This window comes from Pecten maximus, chromosome 14, assembly GCF_902652985.1.
Source record: "Pecten maximus chromosome 14, xPecMax1.1, whole genome shotgun sequence".
NCBI classification, from domain to species: Eukaryota; Metazoa; Mollusca; class Bivalvia; order Pectinida; family Pectinidae; genus Pecten; species Pecten maximus.
Genome location: NC_047028.1, coordinates 27,191,974 through 27,205,702, shown reverse-complemented (window position 1 = coordinate 27,205,702; position 13,729 = coordinate 27,191,974). Strand labels below are relative to the sequence as shown.

The 13,729-nt window shown below is 34.5% G+C and overlaps 1 protein-coding gene across 21 annotated transcripts in view; it reads right to left on the bottom strand.

Annotated features, from left to right (window-relative positions):
• Positions 1 to 13,729, bottom strand: part of LOC117342976 (inositol 1,4,5-trisphosphate receptor type 2-like) — a 141,615-nt gene that overhangs the window by 17,704 nt on the left and 110,182 nt on the right. For 13 of the 21 annotated variants that reach the window (XM_033905290.1, XM_033905287.1, XM_033905286.1 and 10 more), the window contains 12 exons: positions 13,554 to 13,692; positions 13,105 to 13,257; positions 11,320 to 11,476; positions 10,521 to 10,618; positions 9,869 to 9,968; positions 9,203 to 9,292; positions 7,490 to 7,693; positions 6,724 to 7,017; positions 6,316 to 6,417; positions 5,977 to 6,078; positions 5,412 to 5,435; positions 2,050 to 2,097 (listed from right to left, as the gene is read on the bottom strand). In XM_033905290.1, coding sequence (XP_033761181.1) covers positions 2,050 to 2,097; positions 5,412 to 5,435; positions 5,977 to 6,078; positions 6,316 to 6,417; positions 6,724 to 7,017; positions 7,490 to 7,693; positions 9,203 to 9,292; positions 9,869 to 9,968; positions 10,521 to 10,618; positions 11,320 to 11,476; positions 13,105 to 13,257; positions 13,554 to 13,692 — 1,511 coding nt within the window. Of the gene's footprint in view, positions 1 to 334; positions 380 to 2,049; positions 2,098 to 2,752; positions 2,789 to 4,086; positions 4,108 to 5,411; positions 5,436 to 5,976; positions 6,079 to 6,315; positions 6,418 to 6,723; positions 7,018 to 7,489; positions 7,694 to 9,202; positions 9,293 to 9,868; positions 9,969 to 10,520; positions 10,619 to 11,319; positions 11,477 to 13,104; positions 13,258 to 13,553; positions 13,693 to 13,729 lie in introns of all 21 variants that reach the window. The other 8 variants (XM_033905289.1, XM_033905300.1, XM_033905295.1 and 5 more) reach the window with 5 other exon arrangements.

Below are 13,729 nucleotides of genomic sequence, written 5' to 3'. Positions count from 1 at the left end.
ATGTTTAAATTGTTTCAAATAGATCATATATTTTACTTGATTTTGATATATATTTAGATATCCACATATTAACTTTATTTCAAGTATTCATATATTTCAAATATATGTACAGATGCATATTTCACTAATAAAATTTGCATTTATAATAAAGTTATATTTATTTTCTATTAAATTTCACACATTTTTGCAAAGGGCAATCTTTCCTTTCGATTTCAAAATTCAAACAAGCACACAAGTTAGATTTGTTAATATTTTCACCACAGTCTGATGAAAAGAACTCGGGAGTTAAGGTCAGGTTTCATCCAGGTAGGGTAAAACACAACCAGGAAAATACCTGTTTTGATCTGGCTACTACAGAGGAGTACTTATAAGTTATTCCCTAAAACATAACAAATTGTGGACCAATTAGTTATCTTTTTGCAAGCTGGTTCATGCACAGTTCATTCTAAGGCATAGAATAAAATAAATAGGCACATATTTTTGAAATACAAATCATTGTATTTCAACAGGTCTGTAGAGGATGTTTATTCCAAGGTTATGCCCTAAATCAGAAACAAAGAAAATAAAACAGAAGATTTTTATTCCATTAGAAAAGCTTTATTGAAGTTAAAATCTTAACTTCAATATTGCTTTTGTAAAATTCAAGCATCAAAAATAACAAAACAACTGTGAACTATGCTGGAAAACCATGTTTTGTGATGATTGATATCCTACTTCCTGGCTCCAAAACAAAATCTTTTCAACATTTTGAAAAAGTTCCGTCCCATTTCCTGCTTATACAACCAGAAGTAATATTTTAAAAGCAACAACATCTAAAAAAAGTCTAACGCTTTTGGAAAAAACTGATAAACTGGTCTGAATAAGAATTCCATAATATTGGATGCGTTTCCTGCATAGGAAGCTGGGTGATTACGAAGAAATAGATATGTTTCTCAGTTCAAAAATTAATGTTAAAAATAAGCAAGAACTGTAAGTTATATTTCTGGATCCATCTTTTGAAATGCCCAATTTCATTTCCACAAGCAAGACCAGCATTACTCAAGTATGCTTGAAATTCAGTAAAACAGAGTAGGCCTTAACAGTAAAGACTAAAGAAGCTTTGAGTTGAGTTTGATTGGCCCAAGAAAATTGGAGTAACTGCACAGAAACAGATTTTGTATTTATAGTAACAGCGACCTTGACCTTTGGACCAGTAAAAAACAATCCAATGAAAGCACTTGTGGTAAGTAAAAGGCCTAAATGAACTTGAGTTATAACAAGGACATTTTTTCTTTGTTTATTTCTGTAGTAACAATGACCTTGACCTTCGACCAGAACAGCAATCCCAAGCAAGCACTTTTAGAAAGAAAGATCTGAACCTGGTTTGAGCTTGGTCAGCTCAAGGGAACTTTTCGAGTTATCACATGGAAACCTTTGTGCAAACAGACACCACTAACACTGACATATAGTGATACCTATATTGGACCTGCTTTTAGCAAGAAACACAAAAATGATATTTTAAAAAATATATCGGTATATGAAGATTAAGGTCAAATCTCATTTTGAAGAAATATATGTGTCAAGTTTGAGGGTAAATTGGCAAAAAAAAAAATATTGTGAAAAAAAGATTTGGAAGAAATAAAGAGAAAAAAATTCTTGAGAAGTAAAAGCTTGGTTACCTTGATTAGTCATAATATTAGATGTTTGATTTATGTTATTGGAAAGTGGGAAAAAAAAGTATCCTTGTATGGGTGTTTTTTCTCATTACAGACAGAGTTTTTACAGAATTAGGGTTGACCTGACCACGCTTATGTGGATTCCGACTAAAACGCTGGCAATCACACTTTAACATGCATAAATAATAGGCATACCAAACATAACACCAGCATTACAAATAAACAGTATTTATAGCATACACATATCATGCTTCCACAACAAATTTACATGAAAGAAAACAAATAGTTGTACTTTTTCTTCATAAATAAAAAAATAAAAAAAGATTAAAAAGTTACATCAATAAACAAAACAAAAAAAGGTTTTAACACCATGCAATGTTAGTAAAACCTTTACCATACACGATGGCCGTGATTGCAACACTTTTAGTAAATCCGGATCAGCCTGCACATAAAAACATAAGCCTATGTGTTATTAGTATGACTGCTTCATATACATATATAGTAATATAAAGATATACTTCTGGCATGATTAATGACCTTCTATTCCTTCGTGATGACCATGGTATTTTGTATTTGCATCTCTTATAAATCACAAAACAAAATAGATTTTGTTTTTTTGGGGTTTTTTTTTTTTTTGCAAATTCTAAACCAAAAAATTTCAGAACATCAGAATTATTACATTTTTTATATATCGTACTTTATGAAGATGAAGTATATACCATTGTTAGGAACACAGGACTAATCAAAACCCCAATGACCAGAAATAGGGCCCAGATGTTCAAAGAGTTGCTCATGCTCACATTATCATTATTCCCAATTCAAAAATTAAAAAATACACATGCTTTCTTTTGACCTTTCAAATTGTCCCATGATTTTTTTCTCCATATTTGCCATTATTTAAAATTTGTAAAATTCTCAAAAACATCGTCCTTTTTTCAAATTTTAGTGCAAGTTGTACAATGTTATTTTTCTCTTGCATGACAATAGTTTTGAACAAATGGGCACTGTTTCTGTCAGTTCTCGAGAGTAGTAATGATGTCTCTATTGCCAGCTATGGTGTGCAGCTACAGGCACAAGTCTTCATCTACAGATCTTACCATCTGTGTTGTGTAACTGGTTTTAGGGTTGTCCAACTAAAATGAAGGGTATCCAAGTTAAACCTTTACTCAACACAATTACCTCCCTTGTTGTAATCTCTTTGAACTCTCATACAATGTGATATATTTCTCAATAATAATTTACTTTCAAATTTCTAAAATGTTGCTCCTTATTATTTTGCCATCATAATATGCTCAATATGTTAAGACATACCAAACTTCTGTAAAGAAATGCAATATAAGGGTTATTTTTAAAATACAACTCATTCAATTAAAGAAATTGAAAATCACAATGCAACTTATTGTTACCATACAGTTTGTATGAACTTTCAACACTAGTGCAAAACTATTTTTTCTGACAAGTTTCTTGAAAAACTAAAATGTCTCTGATACATTTGTATATAGATACAGCATAATTTTTCATGCATCTATGATTTATATGGGGATCATTAAACATAGACAACTGGAAAACTTTGGTGAAATACTGAAACATGCAAAAGTGAAATTGGGTCATAAATGGCATATCACATATATGTCTGTAATAATAATATTGTGACATCATGATCAAGTAAATAACATAACACTAATTTTCTTCCAGTAAATAAAATTATGGGATACATAGAATCTTAAACTTTTCTTGATGTATGTGGTACCCAACTGACTAAACATGTAAAATATGCATATATAAATAGATTAATGCACACTTCCTAAATGCTATCAACATTAAGTATTACATTTTGAAGGTTTCAATACTGCCTGTATTAGTGACTGGTACTACATTTCCACTGATATATACAAGACCCAAATTTCAAGTCATTTTTTCAATTGGATTAATTTGGGGGTCATATATATAATAATAAATACTGATAATTCCTACTGGATATTTGGGTTAAAAACTACGAGGGACTTCCGTCTCATAACGCAATGATTTTTTTAAAAAGCTTTCTAACATGAGTGTATGATGAACATATGGAAACGGCTTTAATTTCCGTTGTTAAATTAAAACTGAAATTGATGGAAGTAGATCAACTGATGAGGTTGCTATGTGACATATAGACAAATGTAACATTTACATGATGGGGAGGAGGGGGAGGGGGATGATATAGTACGAAGATATTAGTGTTGGTAGCTAGTTTGGGAGTTTTCCTTCATCGTCTGACTGTCAGATGTAGACCTAGGCTAAGACTATAGTAATAGCTGAGGTTTGGGTGTTTTCCTTCATAGTCTGACTGTCAGATGTAGACCTAGGCTATAAAGACTATAGTGATGTACTAACCCTGGTAAATATTACTACAGGTACTAAATACTTATTACTGTCCCTTAAAACGACTTACCTTCTTTTTATCATCATGATCCTGAAACGATTTCCCATTAAATATATTGTATTCTTTCCCTGATCTTATTTTTACAAAATTTAAGCTGGTAGCCATTATGGCAAGGATACCAAGCAGTCAACATTTTCTTTTTTTAAAACATAGGCCCAATTCTAATACCATAAATTATAATGTCGAGTAGAAAGAACATTCAAAATCTTGATACCTGACCCTCACCACACCAACCCTCTGATCTACCAATGCTGCCATAATAAGAAGATAACCTAACAAGTGCTCGGTACTGAGCAGGAAGGGACTGGACGGACATGGGTAAAATTAAGTAACACTATATATATATACCCCCCCCCCCCCCCCCCCCAATTTCATGGCGGGGACATAAAAATAATTTAAACTGGTCTATAAACCTTTATCTATCTGTTCATCTCAATAAATATACATATGTTCGCTAATGGAGTTAATGAATTGAGTAATGAGCATGACTTTTACCAATGTCGGCCATTTAAATCTGGGGTAATTGAAAACATGCTGAGTGGGGTAATACATCCCTGACTCAGAAGACAATCGTAACAAGACGGTATGCGATACAGAATTTCTAGCAACTACAACAACAACCTTTTCAAGTCAGCTTTACAAGCATCAAGATATAAGGGATACATGTATGTGAATTGCATAATTTTCTTAATTAATGTTAAATAATTTAACATGCATCATATTTCGTAGTTATTCACTCAAGATAACGAATCAGACGTTCCTCTTCGTAGAAAACATCAACAAAGGTTGTAGGTAAATGGTTATACATATAATAGAATGTATCTAGACTGCTAAAACAATCACTACACCAGGGTAAGGGGAGATAACTAGCATGTCTTTGAATGTCTAGCAAGTATATCACTGACAAAAATAGCAAAACAGCACAAAGCATTTTGTCAATTGTGCAACCATAAAATCAACAATATCCTGTAGTCAAAACACTGCTTCAATAAAGACAATTTTGTGGGGATGAGAAAATGGGTGAATTTCTAAATAAACAAAACAATACATGAGATCACCACATGCATTTATTGTGATATTTTATGATTGACAGTTTGAATATAGGCAATTAAGGCAAGATAAACCTCTTATTCATTAATTAATTTCTTCGTGATCTTATCTTATAACATGAATCAGTGATAAATTCAATTTGGGTAAAGAAGGAATGATTCTTTCAAACAGATATCATTATCTTAATTCATATTGGACTATACATTTGGATAATTATATCAACACTTTGATTTACACTACATCCATGCAAGGGGAGGCAACTAGCATATAATAGCAAATCTCACCGCATCCCGTGGATTCACAGGTTTCTAGTAAGTAAATCATTGATAATGATTATCAACGTCACAGCACAATTAAATTAATGTATACTAATTCTTACTATTATTTTGTCAACAACTACAAGCAAACCGTAAAATTCCTTTCAGCTTCTATCACTTTAGAACTAAAAATTCCTTTAGGTGATAATAAACAGATGTTTTATAATCAAATGCGTAAAAATTGTGAGCCCAACACCGAAATTCATTCAATGGTACGATTATTGGAGAGAGCTACTTGTAAACAACGCTCCTCCAATAAATCGGACCATTGAATGAATCTCTGTGTTGGGCTCACCGTTTTTACGCATATATTACCTCAATTTTTGCCAAGACTTCGTGTATACATCTGTATCCACGGCAGATTTGTCTGGATAATTGCTACAATTCTCTACATTCTGGGACGTTGTGTCCCCCCTTCCCAATATTGATTTTATAATTAGAGTACATTTTCCCAAACTTTGCTGTTATAACGTAGTAATACATAAATCGTATGGAAATGTATCCACATCCACACTATATATAACTAGTTTACCTTGGCGAGAGTTGCAATGGGATTGTCTTCATCCGCATCAGGTGGATTCTCCTCACTGAGCGATTTGATCAAAGTCGCAATTGACTTCTTCAAGATATAGACCTAAACAAATGGAAAGAAATCAGAAAGTTATATATCAAGAATTCTATGAAATTATACATGACCTGGTGCTTTGACCCTCTTTCAATCACTATTTGTGTTAAAGATTAACATGTTTCCAAAAAACTGATTGTTACCCTCACTGTCCCAAATACATTACACAAATAATAAACTCCAATCTTCTGGTATTATTTTGTATTAGACTTGATTGAAGGTAAGTGTAGAGGTGTGCCTACTCACATCCTTTTCCTTGCAGCCCTTGAACACGCCCACACGTAAAATGTGGTTGATATAATCACAAATCTTGTTATCAAACACTACCGCCTGGTTCTGCTGGTTTCCCTAGAAACAGAAATAACAATATTTATTAAAGAAACAAAGCACACATTCTAAGTGAGAATTATATATATGTATAGAAGAAAGCTGAATGGTTGGAAATATTGCATTTAACTGTCAATAAACCCAGGCCTAGTAATAACCCTACCAATATATTCTAGTATGAATTTGAAATGAAACCAAATACAACTTCACTATCCTGTAATAGCTAAGCACACCACCCTGCTTTGAATCAGAAATGAAGCATTAGGCTCATGCGGCATAAATACATTGATGGTATGTCAAGTCTTGTGCGCAAGAAATCCAACTTACAGAGGTAAATTCCACTAAGGTATCAAAAAGTTGGACTATGAGTGCCATGGATCTGTCATTGATATTGGAGTACAGAATGTTGAGGAAGCGGGTCGTCTCAGCTACCAGGTTCACAGACTTGATATTGTCGGGCTGTTCTCGTAGGTAGTCCTGTAGGCCATTGTGTTGATTGTCACACATCAGTCCCAGAATTCTTAGCACTAACTCGATGTAGCCGTCGTCATGGAAATCAAGGTCAGCTGTCATTTCATAAGCATGCTGCATCAATTCTTCTAACTCTTCATCTTCTACATTCTGTGAATATGGAACAAACCATTAGGTAAGAATATACAAAGGAAGGAGAGTATTGTTCTTCTGGGAAGATCTGCTTTGTTTTTCCATATTTTTCAATGGCCTTCGCCTCTACAAACACATACACAAACTTTCAACTATCTTAACTCCTACAATATCCCACTCAATATCAGTTTACTTTCCTAACTTATTGATATGAAATCCCGTATCAGAACGTCAGTGTGTACTCTGTATGTTTCTGCTATGTGAAGTTCTTCCCAATATTTGGTATTTTAAAACAAACCTTTATGAAAATTTTGATAAGTAGTTTTACTTGTAAATCAATTACAACTTTGTCAGACTTTTGAAAATTCAGGTAACATATTAACTTAACAGATGCAATGAAAATATATGACAAAAAAACAAAAATTTGAATAACAAAAAATTTAATGTATCTTAATATTTGATTATTAAAGCCTTGATCAGTATAACCTACCTCGACCTGAATCTCAGGATTTGGTGTTGGAGCAACCTTGCTGTTCTTATTTCCGATCATAACAGAGCCCTGCTTTCCTGCGATGCCGTTAGGTGGTGGCATCAACACGTTGTTACTATTACTGCGCGAGCTGGGTCCGGCTTTTAGACGGCTGCCGAACCTTCGTGAGCCACCCAGGACTGATCGACGGGATGCTCCTAGTTTCTGTTGGAAATGAATTTAACTTGTGGTGTGGGAAACATCATAGCAACAGAAGAAAATGAAATATGTTAAAGAAAATCACATATGGGTCCCTGCATATCTAAATTTTTTTTTTTTTTTCTTTTTTCTTTTACCAATATTTTTGATTGAATGAATTTGAATGATTTTGTGTATACTTATTGATGAAAAGAAGTTGAAAACATTGATCTCTTAAGCATTCATATACATCTTAACATCTTTATTTCGGAGAATTTGTATTTGTTTACCATCATGTTCGATAAAGTTGCTTACATTAAGTTAAGTTAAGTTTATTTTCCAATACAGGATCAAACAAGATCCTCTTCATCGGTCTCAAAAACATGGAATTTAGATACCGTATAGCGGGAAATTTTAGCGGTCATAAAATTTGGCGATTTGGTGATGAGAAGGGAAAGTTAAATTTTGGCGGGTTAAAATTTAGCGATTTTCCTTAAATCTAGGGTTTTAATTTGGCGTTGAGCATAAATATTACCTACCGGTAAATACTGTATATATAATTATGCTATGTCCATACATCCTATCCATGTTGATTAAGTGTGTTGTGTATTATCAATCCTCTGTCTCGAAACCGGAAACTATTACACAAAAATTTCAGACGAACATATACATGTAGATTTGTCAAATTAGTGTTTATATGAGTATGTGTACAAGCAACAGACAAAGAGAATTTAATCAACCGTAAGATATCGACGTGGTAATATATTGTATGATGTGTTTACATTGTACTTACAGGTAATTATATATAAGTTAAACAAGGAGCCTATACAGGTAAAGTGTTAACACCAGTCCATTTGATGTTATGGGTAGATGGCTTTATTTTCACAAAAAAATAATTATGATGCGATATATGTCATACTTGCATAGCTATATATGTATTGTGAGGAGTTGTTCATTAGCTATTCATACCTATTCGGCATTTTGGCCGACAGGTACCAGGCAACAACCAAGGTCACGCACCAGTCGTTACTCTCGGGAGTTATCAAAGGCGGTCGGAACGGAAATATTGGCAAAATTGAAATTTTCGCGTCTTTTTAATTGGCGGTGTTAAAATTTGACGGGTTAAATTTTGGCGATCTATATACGGACCCGCCAAATCGCCAAATTAAAGCCCCGCTAAAATTTCCCGCTATACGGTATTTGAAATATAAATAATTATGACATTACTTGTATTATTAATGTATCTCAGATTTATAATTGTATAGGAGTTCCTGGTTCTCCCTCATAGCGACAATCAAATGATTGTTCAGACTCCGTTTTCTTTCAATACGTTGAAAAGGCAATTTTTGTGTGGGTAGAAATTAAATCTTAAAACAGGGTCATTTTATTGCTGAGTATTAACAAAAAGCTTGTAATTTAGGCAATCCAGGAAAAAGAGAAATTACTAAATATTTTCTACAGGAAACCTGGAATATTTCTAAAGTGTAGTTCATATAGCATTACAAAACAGCAGTGATTGGAAAGATCTGGACTTACTGTTCCCTGTCTGGCAGACAGACGCAAATTAGCCATCGACTTCTTAGCAATGGACAGCATGGAATTCATCTGGTTGGCCTTCATGATTTCCTGGTGAAACAAAGAAAACACAGCTCTTATAACAAAACTCAAAGATTTCTTTTTAAATATCTGAATCAATATCTTTTCCCTGGTTTCACAATCATTAAGGTTTCAAAGTGTTGGATTTATCATCTGAAGAGAGGAAATGACTTTTTTTCCGTTCTTAACAATTTCACCTATCTACAAATTATGCATGGATATTTAAGAAATCATTGAAAAAACTGTTGATAAATACAATACTACAAAAATAATCTACACGAGTGAAATGAACAGGTAATAATTAGAGGAGCAGGACAAGTACTTACAATTGTAGCCATATGTCCAGTTTGACTGTACTTACAATTGTTGCCATATGTCCGGTTTGACTGTACTTACAATTGTAGCCACATGTCCGGTTTGACTGTACTTACAATTGTAGCCACATGTCCGGTTTGACTGTACTTACAATTGTAGCCACATGTCCGGTTTGACTGTACTTACAATTGTAGCCATATGTCCAGTTTGACTGTACTTACAATTGTTGCCATATCTCCGGTTTGACTGTACTTACAATTGTAGCCATATCTCCGGTTTGACTGTACTTACAATTGTAGCCATATGTCCGGTTTGCATGGCTTTCTTCAGTGCCTTAGCCTGCTGTATTGCTTCATCCAATTTGGCTGTATGCATGGCTTGTAACAGTCGCCTAAAGAAAATTAAAACCAGCATCAGTATTTAATCTTAGCCAAAAAACAGGGTGTCCAATTTATAATGGAGTATTTAATAAAAGCAAGAATCCTATCTTATGTAAAAACTACACACAATTTGGAGTTATTTCTGTTTGAATTCAAAATAGAATACATTTTTATCTGGGTGACACGTTCAGAACAATGTTACATGCCAGTCACGCCAACATATTGTATCACCCGTGTGAATTCCAAATAGTACTCTGTAGGTCTTTAAACACACTCAGGTTCATTTCACAATGAGGAGTCGTCACTTAAACCAGGTTGTCTTTTAAAAGAGGTGACCACACTGAGAGTAGCTGATTATAAAAAAATAGAGCCGTGTGTGAAGCACACATTTTCAAATGCAATTTCACGAAGTACATTTCTCTCCTGTACCTAATCAGAAAGGAAATTTGTTTTGTGCTTTAACATTTAATGTTAAACAGACAAATTTGTCATTTCAACCACTTTGCTGGTAAAACAGAATCTACATTATTGTACGTTATTAGAACATCATGTAATTGTCATACTTCTCTCTGGTAGCTATGGCGGACATGTTCATTCGGCCCTTAATGGAAAAGAAGAAAGTTTCCTCTCTGGTTCCAGTGAAGTAAGAGATCAAACTCGCCTGTATACAACAAAGACGGAAAACATTACATAACTCTATTGTCAATGTATAACAATAGCTAGTGGTACTCTCAATAGTATATACAACTGTACCTATTTTACTTGATTATTTTGAACACTAACAGTTTTGATTCATATCTATATATATGTACTTAATGTCTCCTTTTCCAAAAAATTCCACAGTGAATCGGTTAGGTGTGAAGTGCTAACTGGAAGTCGGATTTTATGAATGAGAGAATAGTATCTAACATTGGTCTGTTCCGTGGACAAGGATATTGCAACCTGAGTGTAAGAGTTTGGCCAGTCAGTGGGAGGCTTGCCGAGTGCTGGCCAGCCAAACTCTTACACGAGGGTTGAGATATCCTTGTTCATGGAACAGAACTATGTTTGATTATTTTTCTCACATACTTGCAACCAAATGCAAGTTTTTATGAAAGTTTTTTATCGTGCCATCTTCAATGCTCCTTTGAATGTGTGTCAAAATTTACGACTTGGTTACTCAACGTAAAATGATGATGTTACATTATTGTGAGCAGTGTCATATAGCGTGTGCCGACTTTTTTTACCCCCCTGTGTGAGATCTTTTCCCTAGTAATCGCCGGATAACCCTGTGAAGTATGCGAGAATTTATGAATAATTATCTAAAATGATAACAATGGACTTAAAAGAGATTATTCTATGTGATGTCCTAGACAAATATACCTGGACTTCATCATTTCCATTGAAGAGGAGAGCAGCGAGGAAAGCGAGGACCTCTCGGACGACATTGTCCTGTGGACGAGACAAGTGTTCTAAGACACTGGTTACCACCCCATATGTGTTGAGGGCATTCTGGACTTCCTCGATCACCTTTAATTGTCTGAAATATAGACCAAAGGCAACTGTCTATATAACATAGATAATTTATGTCTGAAATAGAGACCAAAGGCAACTGTCTATATAACAAAGACAAGTTATGTCTGAACAATGTACACACACAATATAGATATTGACAGACTTTGGCATTTATCACAACCAGTGTATGTTTAATCAGGGTTGCCAACCTGTAAGTAGCCCAATGTGGGAGATCTCCCACATTGGGCTCTTCCAATGTGTGAGACTTTTTGACGACGTCGCGGCATCACAGCGTTTTATTATTTGATTAAATGTTGCAGAAAAAATATCAGACATTAACAGATATTTAAGCCATTTATTTAATATATATTCTTGCTTTGAAATCTTCTCCTGGAGCAAGCTGATAGTCAATAATTTCCTCCTCAAGTGAATCCTTCTCCTCATCTTTGGTGACATTATATGTAATCTAGCTGCCAGTTATAGAACTTAAAGAACTAAATAAGTTTCCAATAGCTTTTGTAAGTTGATTATTAATAGTTTTAATCAATATTTTAAGGTCAAGATTATGAAATGTTTTGAAGCAATGGATAACTGTTCTATTTATATCATGTAAAGATTTTTGGATTTAATTTCTAGTAGATAAAGTATATAGCTCTTTGGCTAGGTACCAAAAAATCCATGTCAAAGAAGGATCATGCAGGGGGAACTTTGCAATCATTTTGTCCGTCACTGCCATATAGAATTTCCCGATTGTCTTGCAAAAGTAAAATCTGTCAAGAGTTTAATTTCTAGCTGTGGTAATTATATAAACTTTTACCTAAAAAACCAACTCAATGCCAACTGACAAAATGTGGCGTTTTATATCACATACTGCACTTTATCTGATCGAAAAGTTAGCTTTAAACAACTGGCATGCTCATTTCCGAAAACATTTTAATAAATCCAATCGTGATTTTTTCCGCATGGCGATTCTTTTAACTTGGCGAGCTTAGTGGACCAGATAGCGATCTTTTTCCTTTTAGGCAACGGCATATTTCACGAAATATCAAAGGGATTGTTCAGTTATAAACTGAGCATGTGAATATTACTCACTATTTTTGTAGGCCTAAGCTTAGTTATCGCGTTAAGAAGTCGACTCTCCGAACGTGCTTCCGTCGCTACCAACCGGATGTGAAGCGCGACGCCTGGTGTAATCTTTACAAAAACTGTAAGAGTTATTCCCCTTTGAACAGTCCCAAGCTAAAGTTGTCGATTTCATGGCTTCGCGTGAGGCGACTTGAGAAAACTTAATCGATGTGTGAGATTTGTACCTCACGTTACGTGAGGATTGCTTCAACGTGAGAAGGGACATTTTAGGGACGTTTTTACGTGAGTTTTTTGTCTCACGTGAGTGAGTTGGCAACCCTGGTTTAATAAACGTGACGTTTTGTCACCTTCATTAGACAAATGACCATTAAGCAGCAATGTGGACTTTGGTGTTACGCGTACAAGATTGTAAAAAAATCAACAGATGACAAAGGTGTGACAGAGTAGTCACAGGGGAAGTGGGGGTGGGGGGTGGGGGGAAGAGGCACAAAAAATATGTCTACATCAATTATCTGTATTACAGATACAGAAGATCAACTGAAACATAACAAAACTGTCTCTTTTTACCTTCTGTGAGCCTGGGATTGCCCCTCCCAGTCCTCAGGCAGACGTATCATCTCATTGTGTATGAGGCCTCTCAGAAGCTGTAGACATTTGACATCCAGATCTACCTGTTCTAGCTTCTCTTTCTCATTCAGGTGTGTTAAACTAGATGATATCCTGAACAGAAGAAAAGGAAGCAATTATTATAATGTTTTCTCATTTAAACATTTTTAACAAGAGCTACAGTGTCAGACTCACTCCTTATAGCTTTTATCATAACCTGGATTTTTCGGGGAGAGGCCTCTTGGATACTACCATATCCAATGCACTGGTACCATCAGGATTTGAAAGGTTTTTACATTGAGAGACACTGCGTCTCCAACCCCCATAGTGATATTTAGCATTCTTACAAAGACTTTCATTTTGGAGGACATGCAATTATATTTTTTTAATGAAAAGATATATAAACTTACTCTAGCTGTTTAACCAGTTTTTCTGCCATGGCATATTTCTCAACAGACGTTTTCTTTCGTTTATCAATTAGGCAGGAAAGATGATCCTGAAATTCTGCTCCTAATGGCAATTCCTCATCACCACCGAGTTCGGAGTATTCTATAGAAATGAAAAGATCAACATTTATTGAGTCAAT